At 46.7% G+C, this 21,849-nt stretch overlaps 1 protein-coding gene across 4 annotated transcripts in view; it reads right to left on the bottom strand.

Moving 5' to 3' along the window:
* LOC108401178 (sorting nexin-29) overlaps positions 1–21,849 on the bottom strand; it is a 585,108-nt gene that overhangs the window by 153,285 nt on the left and 409,974 nt on the right. For 3 of the 4 annotated variants that reach the window (XM_073215554.1, XM_073215556.1, XM_073215553.1), the window contains 2 exons: positions 4,550–4,605; positions 892–973 (listed from right to left, as the gene is read on the bottom strand). In XM_073215554.1, coding sequence (XP_073071655.1) covers positions 892–973; positions 4,550–4,605 — 138 coding nt within the window. The remainder of the gene's footprint in view (positions 1–891; positions 974–4,549; positions 4,606–21,849) is intronic. The other variant, XM_073215555.1, reaches the window with a different exon arrangement.

Genomic DNA, 21,849 nt, shown 5'->3' with positions numbered 1-21,849 from the left:
CTGGAAATCAGGATCCAAGGTAGGAAAGAGAAGAAAAACAAAAAGAGGATAAGTAGGCAGGTCTGAAAGAGGCACCAGAAACTCAGAGAAATGATGGAAAATGGGGGTCCCAGTTGTGGGGACAAAATGACCTCTCGTGGACTCAGACCCTTGATCCCCACTGCGGCAGGGGGCAGTTCTATCCCAGAAGGTGGGGTAAATGTCTACGGTTTTTGTTTGTCAAGACCACTGCCCCTTCTTTTGAAAAGAGTAACTTGGTTTTCATTTGGGGAACCACCTCATCCATTTCTCAGGTGCATGGGCAGACATGGTCAACTCCAAAACCAGCACCAGACACGTGATCCGAACCCAGCCAATCACAGAAGTCCACCTCCCAACGTGGGGCTTAGGCATAGGCTCGTGAGCCAAGACAGGCCCCTGTGAAACACCCAGGACTCAGCCAGTAGCCCCGGGAGAGCCTGAGAGCCCGATGCTGCTGGGAGCCTGCAGAGAGCACCAGCCCGTAAGGATGCCTAAGCTGGGGAAGCAGGAGATGGAGCAGGTTCCTGACCACGGGCCAGCCGGCCTAAGGCAGACCTGCACGGGGACACCTCAGCTGCAGCACAAGCTGATGAACCCATTTCTGCTCAAGTAGGATCATAGCCACACTGAGATTCTGCAGGGGTCACACTCAGAGGCCTGACCAGTACGGGGGGGCTTCACCCGGCTCCCTCCTCTCCAAACAGTAGAAGGACCACGTCCCCAGGGAGGTCAGGCAGCTGGAATGCTGGTGTTTGGAGGACAGGCCTCCTAAGGACCACGCGCTCTCATCAGAGGCCAGAGCGCCTCAGCGTGACCATGGCTGTGGGTTCTATGCCAGCGACGGTGTCTAACTGAAAGCTGGGCAGTTACCTGATACACGTGGAAGGCATTGGCTGCTTTGCCCCGGAGAAACACTGATGGGATCCAGACGTTGATCAGCGCCCGGTTTGATCTGACCAGAAAAAAGATCAAGATAGGTCATTTCAATTTACCAAAAACAGAGAGGAAAAACAATTTTCTCCTCTAAGAAGCATTACGCACAAGCAATTTGTCACAATGTCTACCACACTTAATAGTGAGCTGAAGGACCAGTGGCTCATCACTCAATTCCCCAAGATTATTCTTGAGGAACTTAGTTTAAATTATATATGCATTTTGTAATTCGGGATGAGAAAGAGCTGCCCTTCAGTTCTTACTGAGTGACCATGGCCCGTAACCTATCTGTCAGTTTCCCCATCTGAAAGACAGGGCAATAAATGAAGCCCCTGATGAGGCTGTGGCAGTTCATATGCGCTAATGCCCACCAGCTTTCTGGGGCACCCAGGGGGGGGTCACACTGCCTCCTCGCTGTGCCCACCCACTGCCGTCATCACCACCACCCATCTTCCACAAGGCTAAGTCCAAATCAAGTGGAGAGGAGCTGATAGGTTGTCACAGAAACTTCAAGATAAATCGTAATAGCTATCAAAACAGCATTGCATGTCTGGAAGGGCTAGGAGGTTCCAGCCCTTCCCTTACTTAGAGTTCCTCCAGGACTAAATGCTTTTTTCAGAGCTCTCCTCACTAAAGGACAGCTCATAAACATTTGCCAGCCTCCTGTGCTTAGAACACAATCTGAGACACTGATGATGGAAGAATCCATGGCTCGAAAGTCTCACAACCTCTAGAGTAAAGCACATTTTATTTTCACAAAGAAATGGTTCCTCCTGAAACAGCAAGAGCTGAGGTGCTGACCCCCTTTGTGGGGCAAATAAGCCCCAGGGATAACTTCCCCGGGGCTCCAAGTACAAATTTCGATTCTGAGCCACCAAATTGGTTTGTATATCTAATGACATTCTTCCTGTACAAGTACCCAAAACTTCGAGTGCCTAGAGTGTTCCCCTTTCATTTCTGTCACTGGGAGGGTGAGAAGGGGTGCAGAGGTGCACTCAACATGTTCGTTTCATTAACCTTCCTAGATGGGTGAGGGCTGAACCCCCAGGCTGAGTTAGGCGTTTTTCCCTTTCAGAGCACTGTACTAGAAGGACTTATTTACATGACCAGTCCCTCCTAGATATTACTTCCTTTGTTCATTCTTTTGTTTGTCCACTCAGGCATTAAACAAGTATTCACTGAGAACCGACTACGTGCCAGATACTACTCTAGGTACTGGAGATCAGGCAATGAAGAAAGCAGGCACGGTTCTAACCTTCAGGGGGTATGCAGTTTAACATGGGAGACAGACAAACTCCCATAAAAATCATTCCACTGTAGTCAGAAAAGATACTTTGCATGATTTCCATCTTTGTAAACTTATTGAGACTTCTTTTGTGGCTTAATATATGGTCTATCCTGGAGAATGTCCCATGTGTACTTAAGAGGAACGTGCATTCACTGGCGCCTGGTCAAGTGCTCTATACATTTTTGTTAGATCTAACTGGTTTATAGTGCTGTTCAAATCTCCTATGTGCTTATCGATCTCTCTAGTTGTTGCATCCATCATTGAGAGTGGGGTATTAAGAGTCTCCAGCTATTATTGTGGAGCTACCTTTTGCTCCCTTCATTTCTGTTCATTTTTACATCATGTGTGCTTAGACTCTACTGTTAGATTCATATATAATTGTTGCACAAGAATTATTCAGTTACCATTGTTCTAAGTGCCACGGAGGAACACTGGATCTCAGGATGGTGAATGCCAGAGGGGCATGCTCTGGTCTGAGCCATCAGAGAAGGGTACCTTGCAGAAGCACTGTCTGTGTGGGGCTTGGAGGAATACTCAGAGCTAGCAAGTTGGGGGAAGGAGGTTGAGGTGGGGAATGGGGCTTCAGGCGGGAGGGTTAACATTTCTGAAGGCACAGAGGGTAGACCAAGACTGCCTGGATTTGAATCCTGGCTTGAATCTGGCAGCTGTAAGATGATACCCATGTCAAATGCTGCTGAAGGGACAGGAGGTGTGAGAACAATGCCTAGCACAGAGGAAACAATGTCTAGAGTGGGTGGGGAATAAAATAATGATCCTGAGTAGGAAGGACCTGAGTTAGAAAAGCTGAGTGGGCCAGGATGGCTGGTGTGCATGGAGCAGGAAGGGGAAGACTGGGGATAAATCCAGAGGCAGCAAAGGCCTTCCTGCAAGCTGCATGGGGGATTTGGGGCTCCACCTTGAGAGAGGAAAATGACACTTCCCTCTGCTTTTAGTGGAGGTGAGCAAATCAGTGAGGGGAGGATGTAAATCTCTGTGAGAGAAATGGTGCTGATGGGCCAGGCAGAGGCTGCTTGAGGGCAGAGACTGTGGCTCATTCACTGCGCCATCCATTGAGTGCCTGGTGGGACACCTCCCCCAGGGGCTTGTCACAGTCTTGCTTTAATGAGTCCCTTCTGCCTCGCAACTGACTTGTCTCTGGGACCCCTCCCCCAACGATGGTTTCCACATGTGTTCCCAGCTTGTCCCCACCCTTGTCCCCCACAAGATGCCATTCCATTATCCTCTTTGCCCTGCACGCCCTCCAGCCACAGGCCTACAGGAGGGGCTCGCCTTTGATCTCCACCCTTCACCTCTTAACTATATCGACCTCACCTGCCAACCTAGCAGTGGCCTCTTGACGCCTCTGAATTCATCACTCTAACCCTACCACAGCCCTACAAGGTGGAATCATGACCTTCAGCTTATGAATGAAGAAACTCAGGCCCAGTAAAGTTAAGCAGTTTATCCAAGGTCACCCAGTGTCAAGCCTGAGATTGCAACACAGGTCAGCCTGGCTCTGATAGATGCTCTTTCCAATGTCCTACTCTCTCTCTTCAGAATCAGGTTTCTCCCAGATGATACTTTCCTCGGAGAGGGCAAACCTTCTTGCACTAGGTACAAATGAATGAGAGAGGATGGAGGGTCTGCCTAGCCTTAAGCCAGGACTCACTCCACTTTCTTTACTAGCTGAAGGGGAGTATCTGCCTAAAGCCCAAATCATACCTGGTCAGAAATAGATGGTCTAAGACTAATTAAATTCCTTGGGGCTTATCAGCAGAGGCACCAGGGAGAATCAAATTCAATTAAAAAAATCAGAACAATGCACTTAACTACTGTTATTCCCAATAACGCAGGGGTTGTAAACTCAAATTCCTATAGGAGACACACAGACAATGAAATGAGTGAAGGAAGCCAGAGTCAGGCACTAAGGAGGACTGGGGACTGCAGTGAGCTGAAGAGCACATGCTCTGCATGAAGGAGGAAGCTGCTCTTCAGCTTTAGCTGACTGGTCTTGCAGGGATTTGAGTCTTTAAAAAAAAAGAGACAATTTAAATTGTTATATGCTATCTTCCAACTTTTAAATGTTAACCCAAAAAATGTTTTTTTTATATATAAGAGAGCAGATAAAACACATCTGAAGGCCACACTTGGGCTGCAAGTGAACAGCTTCCTACCTCTATGATAATCAAATCGGCCTCTGCTGATTAAACAGTGGTTTCTGTTCCCCGCTGTGCTCTTCCAGGACACAAGCCAAACAACAGAGGCCTATTTCTAAAGGGCCCTCAGGAGCAGCTGCCCTGGACTTACATTTCAAAATCCGACAAACTCTGGTCTTCGGATGTTTGACTCAAATCTCCGGGCACCTGCCACCAGCATCAGGAGAGGAGGGAGAGGGAGAGAGAGAAGAAGCACCATGGTTACCGCAGTTTGCATGATCACGGGAGAATTCTGCCACCCACTGATCCTGGAACATTTCCTGGTCAGAAAGAGGTGAAAAAGCAGTTACTGGGAAACAGTAAGAGATTTGGTGGAAGGACAGAGATGGTTGCTACAGTAATAAAAACATGCCAACATGCACAATCTCAAATATCTTTATGGAAAAAGGACTGTTAATCCTATTGAGATAATCGCAGGCATGGAAAAGCATGTAATTTGGGAGCTACAAAGGTCTGATTAGGATCTGAGATGCAAGATATCAAATGTGCAGGGGGAAAAATACCCATTAGCATCGTGATGAACATTACACACACAGGCACACCTGGTACATAAACACACTGGGCTGATGTCTGCCCCCAAAACAGTGCCAGCCTTCCTCTGTCGTGATGTCTGAGCAGTTTAAGGCAGCACAGACACGATGGCAGGCCGCAAGCACCACAGTGGCTGCTCATTTAGTGGGTTATGATCATCACCCTCAGGGAGTACTCTCCTACTTTCTGCGGTATGATCAAACCTGAACCACCAGGCATTTAAGAATACGGATCAAAACTAAGAGGTAGGAAAGAGAAGCATGTGGGGTTGTGAGAGAAAGAGAATGTCTCTTACTTTGCAACATCAAAGCTTTTGTGTAATCCAGTCTTCATCAGTCTTGATAACAATCCTAGGGCCAGGGGATTATCCCACTTGATAGATGTGGAAACTGAGTCTCAGGGAGACCGAGAACTTGCCCAAGTTCACACATGTAAGGAAGTGGATACCAATTCAGATCTTTCCAACTTCAAAGGCTTTTCTGCTATAAACTCTCAGCCAACAGAGAAGAAGAGAGCTAAAAGGTGAGGAAGGTAAGACTTCTTACTGTCCTTTCAGGGGGTTGGAAGACACTAGAAGGTACTTCTTAAAGGAGCATTGGGTTCCCTTTGAAGTGGAGAATGCAGTGGTAATGGAGCCTGTGCTCTGGAACCACACAGCTCAGGCTCAAATCCCAGTTCCACCTTTTCCTTTGTGGCCACAAGCAAATCACTTGCCTTCTCTGTGTCATGCTGTCCTCATCTGTAAAATGGGTATAATAGTAGAAAACCATAGGGTTGTTTTGGAGATGAAATGAGTTGATGTCAGTAGGTATGCAGAACAGTGCCTTGGCAGGTACAAAGTACTCAATAGCTGTGCACTATTCTTATACTACGGCAATTATATGGCAATATATGACAAAATGACATTATATGACACTGAAGTTAGAGCAGTATGTTCTGCTATCTTTGACATCAGACACAGAATCCATTCTGCCAATCCGAGGGGTATCTCTCGCCCAATATATGGAGGCCTGAGGGGAGAATGGCGCAATCTAAGCCCTTACGGATGCATGGAGCTAAGCGATCAGACTGGGCTCCCGGGGCTGCCTTGCTAAAAGCTGCTAGTGAGAGAGTCCTTCAGACCCAACAAGGAGAAAGCTGCCGCGCCACCTGAGGCAACTTCAGCTTCAAAAGAACAGGCACAGGCTGGGCTGGGAGTCACCAGGCCCTGCTGCTTACTTAGGTGGCCGTCACTTTCCCGTGGGTGGCTGGGAGGAGAGGCACCGTAATCTATTAGGGAAGCCACAAGGCAGCCTGTACCAAGATCCCTACAGGAACCCATGTCCTCTGACCCAGAAATCTCACTCCCACAGTTTATCTAGAAGAAACAATCAGAGACACGGACCAAAACTCACATCCAAGATCCTTCCTCTTCCCATTGCTTAGACAAGAAAAAAAATTCAAACAACCTAAAGGTCCAACTCTTGAGCAATGATTCAAGGAATTAGGGCATATCCACATGAAAAAGCCAGGTTAAAGAAGAGGGGTACACAGGCACATTCATGAGGGTACAAGCATAAACACAATTTCAGAAAAATACATATGAAAATATTCATACTGCTATTACTGATAATAGATTAAGAGTGGAATTGGGGAGAAAAAGAGGTTTATTTTTCATTTGCTATCTTTCTATAGGACAAAAACAATGTATCTTTTGAATGAATTGCTCCAAAAAAAAAATTTAAACATGCTTTTGAAAAGCAAGATAGATTTCCATGTGCTGCTATGAAAAGATCTCCATGACAGATCGCCAACTGAAAGCAAAAGCTGGGTGCAGACGGCGCACCTCACACACCGCCCTGGGCACAGAAGGGGAGAAGTAAGACTATCAAGCTGCATTTATTTGGTTTTGCATCAAGAAGCTTTAGCACTTTAATTCAAGACACCTATAACAGTGCACCGTGTGGGCATTGGGGGTGGGGGCTGGCAGCTAGTGCACGGCATTGGGAGTGAGTTTATTCATTGAACGCACTTTTACATCAGTTTGAGTTTTGAAATAATGTACTACCGATTAAAAATGTAAATAAAAATGTATTATCCCTCCAAAACATACTTTTAATAAATTTTTAATGACACAGAAGAAAGCTCCTGGTCTCTGTTTAATAAAAAGTTGCCATGAACTGTAAATGTCCACTGTGATTCCTCACTATAACTTATAATGTCTGTCTATCAGTAAGTTAGAATGAAATAGATCTGAAAAATGACAGGGACTCTCTCTAAGAGAGAGAAGTCAGAGAAATCTGTAGTATGTACTTGAACTTTCCACAATGTAGATGCATTAATCCTGGGACAATAAAGATACATATTAATTATTAAGTGTGTACCTTATTACCATGTAAAGTAAACAAAGTATTCTTTCTAGCCCTCCCTCTATCCCCTAAATGCATTTTGCTAGAATACAGAAGGCCAGAGAGGAGAGACTTTGCGCCCAGACGTTTTCATGCCTCGGGATGGAGAGAGGCAAAGGCAGGCTCTGAAAGCTGACCATCCTCCCCTTGGCACTTCCGCCCAGACCCTGGCACGTGGCCAGGACTCAACACCTTCTCCTGCGGGGCTGGAGGGCAGCTCTTGGCCCCTCCTCTTCTCTGAGGCTGGGAAAGGACCAGATTGGCAGATCGGGTAAGAGGAGGGACTCATGGCCAGTGAAGACATCAGCCGTGCCAGCTCGTCATGACGCCCACCATTCACCTCCTTCACGGGCAACTTCACTTCACACTGAAGTGAACAGCTTGGAGCCAGGGCACCTCACTTACCAGAGGGAAGGTTCTGACTGTGTTCACCCCCCAAAGCTGAAGGGAAGGACTGAGCAGAAGGACTGAAGTAAGAGACAAGGTGAGGTTTTTAAGGACAGACACCACTTCACAATGGTAAGAACAAAAAGCTCCTTCAAAAATGACAGATTCTTAGAGGAAGGTATTTTCCTGAGAGGTAAGTTTCCCCTTGGGGATGCTGATTTTAGGGAACATTTTGGACCATGGATGTAAGTAGCTGGGAGTTATTAAATTGTCTGAGTGAGGAGCTTTTCTTCTAATCAAGTGGCATTACTGGGATGAGCAAGCCAGAAACATTTCTGTGTCTACTTCAGTTCGGTCCAGAAGGCTGGCTGGAAAAAAATCTTTGAACCCTCTGACCTCTGTGGTACCCTGAAAATCAGGCCCGGCTCTACGCAATTGCATGATGATGGCTGATGGCCAAACTTCACACACATCTTAAAATTCTGTCTCTTCATGCTGTCTACCCAGGCTGGTGCCAGATACCACCTAGCGTTTAGAGAAAGCTGATTTTACTTCATATTCTGGCAATAAAAGAAATGTGGGGTGGACAGTATTTTATAAGATTAGCCTTCTATTGATATACATCCCTTGTGACCTCCCAAAGCCCCAGGGGACCCTGGAGGACACATCCTGGCACGCAGCCTTCCCCTGGGGTTGCCCTGAACAAGTGGCCAGCAGCAAGGTTGTCTTCATTCAGCTCTCCCTCACACTACAGGGGACAGCTGGTCCCTGGCCTGTGGTCTGGGGTGCAGCAAAGGCAGAGCCTGCTACTGGGGAAACGGGACTCCCAGGGCCCCTGGACAAACAGAAGGACGAGGGGGGACAGGTGAGACCCACAGAGAATCAGCCCCGGGGCTGTAGTTTCTACAGTCTCTCCTGACTGAGGATTTCCTGGGCTGCTGGGCATGGGGAGCAGGGGAGGCCAGCTACCTGCAGCCCCCTCACAAGGCCGACAGGCCAGCCAGGAGCTCGGACACTGGCTCACCCTGGCAGTCCGGTGGGATTTCCTCAGCTCTGGGAAGAGGATTCAGACAGCAGAGATTCTGCCAAAAAGCATGAGAAATGTGCTGACTAAATGGGTATTTAAACAGGAAGAAGGGGAGAGGGCATGGAAGAAAGGTGGCAGGGAAGGAAAGGAAGGAGGGAGGGAGGGAGAGAGTTGAGTAGTGAACCAGGCAACCCGCCAAAGCCACAGGGAAAACCCCTCCTCCTTCCACCTGCAGAGCTGGGACTCAGGCAGGGGTGGCAAAGGCAGACAGGGAACCGTCCCTTCCTTGGAGCCGCCCTCCCTTCCATCCCGAGGTGTGAGCACATAATGACACCACCACCAGGCATCCCCACGGCCTCCTGCTTCACAGAGCACTCCCACGTCACCTCTCTCCACATCAGCCCCCTCCCGCAGCCCTGTGGGCGCAGCTCAGCCCCCACTGCACAGGCCAGCAGAGGCCTGTGTGAATACACGGAGGAAGTGGTGATTCTGTGACGCCCATCTCCCAGCCCCTGGTTCTCCCTCAGCTTCAGTGACGGCCGTCTTGGAGCCAGGCACGGCCACTCCCCAGGGACTGCAGCTCCAGCCAACACCATATAATGTAGCAAAACCAGCCAGCAGAGCCCAGCAACCACACAGTAGTGAGAGATGAGAAAATAGCTGTGTTTTTAATACAGCAATAGACTGCTGAGAAAGTAACTCTCCCAGGGTCATTCAGCTTGTAGGTGACAGAGGTGGGATGCTAGCGTGGGTGGTCCATCTCCAGAGCCTGCCCTTCCCATCACGGTGCTCTGCTGCCACACACCACAAAGTCCCCATTCACTGTCTTTGGTGTCTGTGCGCTGGGAAGCCCAGGGGACGACGTTACCCAGATTCACACTGAAGAGTTTCAGCGGGTGCAGAGACTTCTGATGAGCTGAAGAAAGGTCTGGAAGGACTTGACTGCTCCAGAGTAGACGTGCATGGGTACACATTTGCATCTAAAACCCTAAGCCTTTCTTAAAGCCTGTTACCTTGCAACCACAGGGTGAAAGTTGGTAGGAACCAGGCCTGGTGGCCAAGGTACAGATCCAGGCCAGGCCATGGTATCTGGCTTTCTCCCCAGGAAACCCCAGGTCCTTTGCCATCTCTGGAAACACAAGTCATCCTACAGACTCTGAGCTGTATAAGGTCTCAAGACCGTAAGGTCTCAAGTAACTAATGGAAATGCGGACATTTTGAGTTCTGATCCCAGAAGTTACCTGGCTTCCACAAACCTTGGTTTCTTCCTCGCCTGCCCTGTGACAGCTAGTCTCTGACTGCCCTATTAGGAAGAATCAACAAGGCTGGGGGAGGATGGGGAGGGATTGTGTTGAACACCTATTAGTGTCAATGTACTTGCACATTTAATCCTGTGAAACAAGTATTAGCATAAGTCACATTCCCCTCCCTGCTTCCCCTGAACTCTCTGTATGGCTGGTGCTCCTTTCATCCTTCAAGCCTCGGGTGAAACAGGAAAGCCTCTGAGATGCCTTCCCCACCACCATAACTCAGTAGAGCTCCACTGCCACCCGCTACTGTGGATGCTGCTCAGCCTGCGGTCACTCCATTCTGGGTCACCTGGGTACTGGTCTTGAAGTACTGAGCTTGAAGACAGCGGCTTCCATGTCCCCTCACTCACCATGAAACACAGCAGCCTCGCCCAGCAATTGGCACAGTGTGGGCACTGAATTAGTATTTGAGCCGATGAAATTGGTGAATGACAATGTACGCTGTATTTCCACACTGAAATGTCAATCCATTTTTAAACTGCTTTATAGCAAATTCAAAATCCTCATGCACAATAAGCGTAGCTAAGTTTAGAGATAAGAGAAACCACAGGAAGAGAATTGTATTCTCTCTTCCAATTTCAGGGCTCTCAGACTCACTGCTCAGAAGAAAAGGCAAAAGGCGGACATCAAGGAGAAGCAAATCTTTGTCCCAGTCAGGAAATGACACCCCTAATTTGTTTTCCAGACTCACTTTCTCACTCATCCCTCTTTTCAAATAGCCTTCCCTTAGGCAATTAACTCTCACTTGTCACTGCCAAAAATGACAACCTTTCCCCATCCTACATCACTGCGTTTTCACCTCATGTCTTAATAAGGAACAAAATGTGAAGTAGCGCAGCTCTGTCTTCCAGCTTGGCTGGCCCAGCCAGACGACAGACAGGCCCAGGTCTGCTGCTTTGAGCATAAAGTCGGTCTCTGCTCTCCAGGCCACCAGGAGGCAGCCAGTCTGGACTACTTTCAGGGGTCTGTGTTTATCTGTTAATTTATTCATTTGTTTAACAAATACACAATTAGAGGGATCAGATCCACATGAGGCTCAAATATCAGCTGAGGTCAAAGACTCTTGGTTGGGAGTAAAGAACTGGCAGATAAGACCTTTGAAGGGTTTACTAGGCATGGACATGTAGTTTCTTTCCAAATAATGAAGATACATGGACATATGTATAACCAGGGCTACACAAGGGCATTCATGGCAACACCATTCACAACAATAATAGCCTGGACACAAGGAATGAAAAGGTTACCTAGAATATTGGTATAGTCAGAGGCAGACTGCGTGAGTGCTGAAAGAATAGCATAGGTCGCCTCTGCTAACAGCAAATAATCTCTAAGGTGCAATGTCAAGTGACAAAGCAGGACATGAAACAGTATGTCAGGTAAGCTATTTTCATGAGGAACTTGAGAGACAGACACACCACTGTGCCTGGATTTGCATTCCCCATTTCTAGAAAAACACATGAGAAACCGCCATCCGTAGACACCTCTGAGAGAAGGCACTGAGAAGCAAAGGTCAGGGCAAGAGGAAGATGTGTTTTTTTACTGTAAAACTTGATTCCTCATAAATTTTGACCATGTACAGGAGTGGGTCACCTCTCTAAAAAAAATGCGACAACCTTGACATTTTAAATTAAAAGAAAAAAGTATTATGTCTATGATGGGGGTGGTGGTGGAAACCAAGACAGTGACTGCCTTGGGGAGAGAGGTGTGGGGACTGAGTGGGGAGGGGCAGGAAAGAACATTCTGGAATGATGGTCATGCTCTGTGTCGAGATAGGCATTTGGGCTACACAGGTTTACACACTTGTCAAAATACACTGAGCTTATAATTACCATGTGTGCACTTCAACCTAAGTTTTACCTCAAAAGAAAAAAATCTGTAAACCAAAAATATTGAACTCCAGTCAGTGACACATACTACAGTGTTTTGGAAGAAATATACATTAGTATCTGTAATTTACTGTGAAATATATTTTATAAAAATACAGATTAACTGATGGGCATAGAAAGGAAAGGAGAGGGAGGGAGGGAGGGAACAAAAGACTAATGGAAGATGATAAATCAATTTTAGTAAGATGCCAGCAGTGGAACTGAGGTGTGGGTATACAGGTATTCACTGTAAAAATTCTTTCATATTGCTTTAAATTTTTCAAATAGAATGTTAGAAAGTTTTGATCAACCATGTGGAACAATGAATGAATTATCTTTCTATTCCTTAGGCAGAAAATGATATTATAATATTGCTGCCTTATAAGGAGACTATCAGACCAGACAGCTGAAAAACAGAGAAAAAGCACATTGAAGTATGTCAGATGGTTAGTTATAACTACGGTGTTCTTCTGGTTTCTGCAGTATTAGTGGCATATTTATCAGCTCTTTAAAAATGACCAAGTGTTAGAAATCTATGGCTTTCCTATACACTAACAATGAACTAAGAGAAAGAGAAATCAGGAAAACAATTTCATTCACAATTGCACCAAAAAGAATAAAATACCTAGGAATAAACTTAACCAAGGAAGTGAAAGACCTATACTCTGAAAACTACAAGACGTTCATGAGAGAAATTAAAGAAGATACCAATAAATGGAAACACATCCTATGCTCACAGATAGGAAGAATTAATATTGTCAAAATTTAGGCCAATCTGCCTAAAGCAATCGACAGAGTCAGTGCAATCCCTATCAAAATACCAACAGCATTCTTCAAAAACTAGAGCAAATAGTTCTAAAATTCATATGGAACCACAGAAGACTCCAAATAGCCAAAGCAATATGAGAAGGAAGAATAAAGCTGGGGGGGATTATGTTCCCCAACTTCAAACTCTACCACAAAGCAACAGTAATCAAGACAATTTGGTCCTGGCACAAGAACAGACCCATAGACCAATGAAACAGACTAGAGAATCCAGTTATAAACCCAACCATATATGGTCAATTAATATATGATAAAGGAGCCATGGACATTCAATGGGGAAATGACAGCCTCTTCAACAACTGGTGTTGGCAAAACTGAACAGCTACATGCAAGAGAAAGAAACTGCATTACTGTCTAACCCCATACACAAAAGTAAACTCAAAATGGATCAAAGACCTGAATGTAAGTCATGAAACCATAAAACTCTTTGAAGAAAACATAGGCAAAAATCTCTTGAATATAAACATGAGCAACTTTTTCCTGAGGCAAGGGAAACAAAATAAAAAATGAACAAATGGGATTACATCATACTAAAAAGCTCCTATACAGCAAAGGACACCATCAGTATAACAAAAAGGCATCCTGAAGTATGGGAGAATATATTGGTAAATGACATATCCAACAAGGGGTTAACATCCAAACTATATAAAGAACTCATATGCCTCAACACCCAAAAAGCAAATAACCTGATTAAAAAATGGGCAGAGGATATGAACAGACACTTCTCCAAAGAAGAAATTCAGATGGCCAACAGGCACATGAAAAGATGCTCCACATCGCTAATTATCAGGGAAATGCAAATTAAAATCACAATGAGATATCACCTCACACCAGTTAGGATGGCCAACACCCAAAAGGCAAGCAACAACAAATGCTGGTGAGGATGCAGAGAAAGGGAAACCCTCCTACACTGCTGGTGGGAATGTAAACTAGTTCAACCATTGTGGAAAGCAGTATGGAGGTTTCTCAAAAAACTAAAAATAGAAATACCTTTTGACTCCTTGGAATTTACCCTAAGAATGAAGTTTCCCAGTTTCAAAAAGACATATGCACCCCTATGTTTATTGCAACACTATTTACAATTGCTAAGACATGGAAGCAACCTAAGTGTCTGTCAGTAGATGAATGAATAAAGATGTTGGATGTATACACAATAGAATGTTATTCAGCCATAAGAAACAAATCCAACCATTCGCAACAACATGAATGGAGCTAGAGAGTACTATGCTCAGTGAAATAAACCAGGAGGAGAAAGACACATAGCAAATGATTTCATTCATCTGTGTAGCATAAGAACAAAGCAAAAACTGAAGGAACAAAATAGCAGCAGAACTATAGAACCCAAGAATGGACTAACAGTACCAGAGGGAAAGGGACTGGAGAGGGTGGGTGGGAAGGGAGGGAGAAGGTGAATAAGGGGCATTATAATTAGCACACATAACATGGGGTTGGTGGGGGCATGAGGAAGGCAGTACAGCACAGAGAAGACAAGTAGTGATTCTACAACATCTTACTTTGCTGATGGACAGTGACTGTAATGGGGTATATGGTGGAGACTTGATAATGACGGGAATCTAGTAACCATGATGTTGCTCATGTAATTTTACATTAATGATACCAAAATAAAATAATAAAATAAAATACAAAAAAATGGCCAAGTGTTATTTCTTTCTTCATTTTAAATAAATAATTTTTTTTAAAAAGGACTGGATTGGGACTTGAGTCTGCTGGCATTAAGCTCTGACTAGCTGTGTGGCCTAGAACAAGCCACAATCCCTCTTTGGGCCTCCTCCTCCTCCTCCTGTAAAATGGGCAACAGAGGCTGCCCTGCCACGGGTGTGTGGCTTCAGCAGATTCAGCAAGAACCACCTCGTGCCCAGCGCCTGGCAAAGAACAGGCGCTGCTAAATGGCAGTTACTGTCATTCATGGACATCAGGGATGTTGGGAAGAACAGACAGATGGCTTGAGGCCCAGCAACCCTCATACATGAGTGAAGGGCCAACTGCTACACTCTACAGATGCACAAACCCTCAGGTTATTCAGACATTTAGTCCAGAAATCAGTAGTAAGTTTCTCTTATGGGGCAGATTGTCTGGGTACCAGGGAGGCAGCAGTGACCAAAAGAGACAAGGCGCTGGGACTCACAGAGTGTGCAGTCAATCAGGGAGACGATCTTTAAACCAGTCAATGTGACCATGCTGCGAAAGTCCACAGTGAAGAACCAGGATAACCGAGACATGGGGGAGGCGATAAGGGGAAGTGGCCTTGGGGGAGGCAGGCTGGGGCCGAGGCTGCGGTGGGAGGGAGATAGCACAGCTCTAGTCTTTGTTGTCCCAGCGTGAAGCCATGGTGGGAGTCAAGCAAGGTAAAGGTTGGGCAGGTTCATGTTTCAGTGAGTCTTCACTCTGGCTGCAAAGTGGAGAGGAGACTGGGAGGCAGGCAAGAGGGAACAGCCAGGAGGCTACTGCACACACTTGACATACACATGCCATCTCAACTGTGCACATATGAAGATCTGCCAACCTCTCTGTCCATCACCTTTTCATCAACAGGTATTTTCTTTAATGCTCATCTCTAGGAAAAGTACAAATCAACAACTGTCTACAGTTTCTCTTGACTTAAATTACTAATGCAAAGCCATAAATTCTTAGTTATAAGTACTCAGCCAATGTCTAGCCAAAGACTCAGGCCTATACTGACAAGCTGGGAGCATTCAACGAATCCAAACTCACTCCCTCTACAGAAGAGACACCAATGCCTGAGGAGGGAAGCAACCCCACTGTGGTGGGTCTCCAGTCTTGCACTGGCTTGTACCTCATGGGGTGGGGTGTGCTTACCTGCTCCTGACAGGTCCCCAGGTTTCTAGCAGCTGCCCAAAGGGCTTGGTGGCCAGATATTCCCCCTTTCCCAGTGCCCTTCTCCAACAGGAGCGGGTTCTACTTTGATCCATTTCCCATACCAAGCTTCCCCAGAGGAGATCCTCCTAAAGAAAGGTCACGAGCATGATTTATTTAGAAAGAAAACAGTTCCATAAACACTGAATAAACTGTCTCATTCATTTTCATTTCACCCTTAATTCCCACTGAACAAGCAGAGAACCTGAGCACAGAGCAAGCAGAAGATGCCAGAGCAAAGCAGAGCTCTGCAAACTCCAGCATGCAAACCTGCTCTTGCTGGTGGTGGGCTATGAACGGAGAGTGAGCATAGGATTTCCTTAAGCACACACCAGCACAACCAAAACTGTCACTGGGAAATCAGCCAGGGACCATCGAGCACCACTTAACAGCATTAAAAGATACCTGTGGAGCTCATTACTGCAGACAGGAACAGGTCTGGGTCATCAGGGTGTGTATGCAGGAGATATCAGATGGCAAGGATAAGAGACCTGCTATGTCTGTCACCCCAAAGTGTCTTCCTGCAATAGAGTACCCCTCGTGAGCACGCGAGGGAAGGCATGTCAACTGTGGAAAATCCTCCCAGGCAGGGACTACAACTCATTCATTTTTGCATTTCCAATCCCTAAACCCGGCACCTCCCCATTCTCTCTGTCAGCAGTCACAAACTATGACCCTCAGGCCAAATCCAGTCCATTTTTTGTGAACATATTTTTACTGGGACACAGTGACACTTGTGTGAGGTATGTGGACCATCTCTGGCTGCTTTCACATTTTTTTCAAGGAAGTTGAGTAATTATGACAGAGACAGCATGGCCATACACCTAAAATATTTATTATCTGGGCATTTACAGAGAAAGCTTGCCAACTCCAGCTCTAATTGGTTGAACAGATGTAGAAAAATTATTGGTAATTTCAGGAAAACATTTAATTCTTCTTTGTGGGCAGGAACCAATGTTGAGTTCCATGGTTTCATGAAATGACTTTCAGAGCCTTGAGAATAAAATGAGGCCCCAGATCTTAGTAGAGGACAGTGATAACAGTGATAAGAAATGACCTTTAAGGATCTTGTCATTTAATTACATTCATTCATAGACCTTGAAGCAACCTTTTAATATGACTGGTGTGTTTCCCATACTCTCCAAGAGGGCCAGAGAAGCTAAGTGACATACCCCCAAGCACAGCAACAATTCAAAGCCAGGTTTTGCTGAATCCCAAGCTGTCTTCTTTCTACCACCTGCTTCCTCCTCCCAAAGAAATGTGGGTGCAAAAGAAGAATCCAGGCTATCTCCCAAGGAAGAAATCCATAAAGCTGGGCATCTGAAAGGCAGTTTCTTGTAAATGGGAAATGACACTCAGGCAATCGGAGCATGTGTACACCTGGACCGTTTTGGGCTAATGCCGTGTACAGACTGTATCTTTACCATCATAGCAATGCTCACAGTGCAGATCAGCAGATACCGCTCATTTTGCAGATAAAAGTAAACTGACTCTGGAATGCTCCCCACCAGATTCTTCCTAGGGATTTAGTTTCACATCCTGGAGGCTGCTTCAGGCACCTGTGGTGGGGTAGGGGGCTTGCTTCTCTGGAAGCTCTTTATTGATTAGCTTGGCTGCCAAGGTCCCAGGGGAAACATACAAGGTCTGGTGTGTAGGCAGAAGACCTGGGCCTTGCCACTTATTAACCATGAAACTGTGAGCCCTAGTTTCCTCATTTCTAAACTGGGGCCAGCACTCACCCACCAGGACCTTCCCAACGTCCCATTTGTGAATGTCCAGCATCCTACCTGCTGTTATAGAAAGTTAACTGCCCGTTGCTCACCCTCCCATCCCACACCTTCGCTTTCACCATCCCGGCTGAACAGACAGCAGGAAAGGGGGTTGCAGGCCAGCTCTGAACTTAAGCAGCCTTGTCTTCAGTCCATGAGCATGTTTCCACTTTTGAGAAGCCACCATCTTTCCTAATCTCTCTCTGGGGCATCTCGGGGCACGCTTACCAGCCATTCTAAGCAGTGCAGCATTGGCCCACTGGGGAAAAAGAGCCCTAGAGGAGGCTGGGGGCTTTCTCCGAGAGCCCGGCACTTCCGAGAGCCCTTCGCTTGTGCCATGAGGATCAAGAACTGATGGGGCCCAGCTTCCTCTGAGGCGGTGCTCAGGCACTGAGCACTGAAGTGCTGGCATAGTTTCAACGTGCCGGTAATGGAAACCCAGATAATGCTCCCTTTTATTCAACTGGTCCTCTCTTCTGGAACAGAAAGCTTTTAATTTTATTTCTCACATTTTATTTCCTTCCATATTAACACTGAGCTGGCGTCTGGCACATATGGGAATTAAATATCCTGAGCTGAAAACATATCCATGGATTTTCCATTCCTTGTAGTTTCAAGGTTTCAATTTCTTTTTTGAGCAGACCACACTTCTTGAATGACATTTTATCAAGAAGCCTGATGTCAGCGGTAGCACTGGCTGATCTATGGGATGGCAACCTGGCGGCCAGTGGGCTGAGGGACTCAGTAGAGAGCAGAGCTAAAGCAATGAAGGGCATGGGCTCGAGAGCCACCTGCCTGGGTTCAAATTCTGGGCTTCCTCTTCCCAGTGGCATGAGCTTGGCAAGTCACTCACCCTCTCTGTGCCTCAGTTTTTTCACTCTCTATAGAGTAAATACAAGAATCCCATCTGCCTCCTCGGGCTGTCGTGAAGACTGAGTGAGATCATCTGTGAAAGTGCATGGGAGAGTCCCTGCAAGGAGGGCTCCAAGTGGAGGTGTCACTAGGATTGCCCGGCAGTGGCACTGGCACACCGAGGCCTAGGAGGAGTCTCAGTGGCCTGGTGGCTAATAAGAATGACCTTGAGCTTGGTTGCAGGATTCAGGAATATATGCAGAGCAGAAGGCACTAGCTTGGGGAGCCAGGGTGAGGACTGAGGACTTGGTAACACCCAGGCAGACCCACTGGCCAGGCAGTCCCCCAGCAGAACTGTGTGGTCATTGGGTGCACGCGGCCCAGATCGGGCGGCCTCTGAGCATGTGCAGGCAACACCAAGCGCACTGGGCTGGGTTCAGAGACAGCATATGCTTCCAGAAGGTGTGATGTGCCCCCTCCTCCTCACTCTCATAGCTGGTAGGGGCTAGCAAGCTTGGGGCCTGAGCTGCACGTCCTGAGGGTCCTGGAGAACATGGCTGTCTTGGTGCCATGTCTCTCACCACAGTGGATTCCTTCTGGGTGCTCTATGTGACACAGCCCTGGGAAGATACTTAGCAAGTAACCTAGTGGCATCGCATCTGGTCTTGGGATCCATCTGTATCTGCTGCCGCTTGTCACACAGCCGTCATTCAGAGCACACAGGCTTGTCCTTTGTCTGCATGACTATTTGGCAAATCAAGGTTCACTTCCTGCCATTGGCCACCCCACTCCAGGCCCCTTCCTTACATGACTCCCCAGACATTTACCTACCAAAGGTTTGCATCTTTCACACCCTACAAGGCTCGGGTGTCTCCCCCTCAGTAAAGCCTTTTGAACCTGATGCAAAGAGAGCTGCATGCTGCGCCTGTACTTTGTGTCCATCACAGCACCTCAGATGTGTGTGGAGATGGTAGGTTTACCTCCTCCCACCCCAGAAAGCTGGGAGCTGACTGGATACCAGGCTGTGCTTTAACTCACCTGGAAACACCCAGGACCTATCCTGGTGCCTGGCAACAGGGTAATAATCCATGGCAACATGTTTCTTTCCAACTAAACAGGAAGGTCTGGAAGGATAAGCACCAAATTCATCAGGACGGTTACCTCAGGAGGGGAATGCAACTGAGGATGATGGGCAAAGGGACTACAGCTTAACATCTGGATGTTTGCATTGATCATGTATACATGCATTACTTGTGTCATCCCCAAAATTTGTTTTTAAGATAATAGCTGTCATGGGCTAAACGGTGGCCCCCAAAATGGTACAGCTATATCTTAAGCCCTGGAACCTGTAGGTGTGGCCTTATTTGGAAAACAATCTTTGGAAATGTAATTAAGTTAAGGATCTCGAGATGAGGTTGTCCTGGATTATCCCAGTGGGCCCTAACCCTAAATCCAATAACTGTCCTTCTAAGAGGAGACAGAGAAGGGCATGAAAAGGCACCAGCAGAGACTGGGGTGATGTGGGCACAAGCCAAGGAATGCCAGGAGCCACCAGAGCTGGAAGGAGCAGGAAGGAGCCCTGCCCAGTGCTTCTGGAAGGTGCAGAGCCCTGAGGGTACTGACACCTTGATTTCAGACTAATAGCCTCCAGAACTATGAGAATACACATGTGCTGTTTTAAGCCAAGTCTGTGGTAATCTGCTTCTTTTATTTTACCTCTTGCTTAGTGTCAAACCCTGTGTATGCATCTTTAACCTAAGGGATTCATACTATGATCACCCTCATTTTACAGATGGGAAAGTGAGACTCAGAGAGTTGACTTAACTTGTTGAAGAGCACAAGGCTGTAAGTGGCAGGGCAGAGAGTAGAACAAGGCAGTGTGGAGTCCTGAGGCTGTACTAGGCTAAGTGCAAAACTTTGGGGTTAGACAGGTCTAGGCTTACACTACAACTCTGCTACTCCAACCAAGGCACCTGACCTCTCCAAGCCTCACTTTCCACAGGCAAACACCACTTCCCTGCCATGCTTATTACAGGTTGGCTGAGAGAATGGAAATAGTGGTATAATGTATCCCCATGCCTGGTACAGCAGGTGCTCAGTGAGGATGTCCTGAAGCAATGAGTAGGGCGTGCCCCTTCACCAGGAGGAATAGTCGTTTCCAAGGCTAGGGGTACAGGCTGGCTGGAAGACATGTTCTTCCATGAATGAACAGGAGGACTACAGGTACAAATCTAAATTCACATACCCAACCCAATCCACTATGCTATGAGCTCTTGGAATGCCAGATGGGTGGAAGGATGCATTGGTAAATAAATACTGCAGAATGGCTCAGGAAATTGGTTAGCTTTAGGAGTTCTCCTCTGCAAGACTAAAAGATTGGTGTATCAGTAGCAGAGAATGAGAGAGTTCTTGGAGCTGAGCTAAGGCACATTCTGGAATCTGTCTCGTGGACAACTCACTCTATGATGTTCAACTGATGATGTAGGAAGCCTATCACCAAAACTCTGTTACAGCCCTGAACCGTTCCCCACAGAGATCAGACACAAGAAGAAGTCCTGCCAGAGAGAAATCTGCCTAATTTGTAATTTGCCTGTTATTAGTAAGCAATAAATAAAGAAGTTTTGCTAATTAAAGATGCCAGGCACAGTGCAACTTAACATCCATTTGATAATCACATCTCCCAAAATGCAAGGTTTCCCCAGGCCCCTTTGGAACTGATGACTTTTCAAGAAGACGTGTTCGGAACTGAGTCAAAGTGGCAAGAGCATACAGTCCTAGGACCACGGCCTGGTCCCCACTCAGGTGAGCACCTGGCACACGGGAGACACCAGTGTGGGTCCAGTGAATAAGCAAGGTGTCACCCACATTGGCTCTTAGGGAGGGCAAGATTCAGACCACTGTCCAAGGGGAGAAGGGATATTCCAGACGGGGGCACTGGGTTAAAGGGGAAGGCTTCCCCAGCCAGCCCTTGCTCTTCCACCCATGTTCTCTCCAGTTAAGCTCTGGCTGGTTCTGACAGCCCCTGGGGAAAGCACAAGCTCTCTGTGACTGACGGATAATTTCACACCCAAATTGGTAACTGTTTAAATTGAGACATCAGGAAAATCAAGGGCAGAAGACATACAACAGCTCCCTACACATGACAGCAAACGAAGCATGAAGACAGCAGTGTTGATCATCTTGTAACACAAATTCCTGGTCCCTTGTTCATGTGCGGAGCTGGCACAGAATGTCTATGTTTAGTCATGTTCACCAAGCATTTTCTGGTCACCTATAGTTGGGACGGTGAGAAGCGGGAACCCATAGTCATTCATTCATTCAACAAATATTTAACACTATCTACCAGGTACTGGGACAAGGTCAAGTATAAAATGGGCAAAGGGGGAGACAGCAAATAAACCACTCCATGCCAAGTAATGACATGTGCTAGGAAGGAAATGAAGCAGGGAGGTTCTACTCTATTCAGGGTTATGATAAGGTGGCATTTGATCTGATCTGGATGGTTTAGATAGAGGCATTACCTCATTTAATGCAAATTTGACA

Source organism: Manis javanica, chromosome 10 (assembly GCF_040802235.1).
Source record: "Manis javanica isolate MJ-LG chromosome 10, MJ_LKY, whole genome shotgun sequence".
Lineage (NCBI taxonomy): Eukaryota > Metazoa > Chordata > Mammalia > Pholidota > Manidae > Manis > Manis javanica.
Note: the sequence above shows the minus strand (reverse complement) of the source record. Positions and strands in the feature narration are given on the sequence as shown.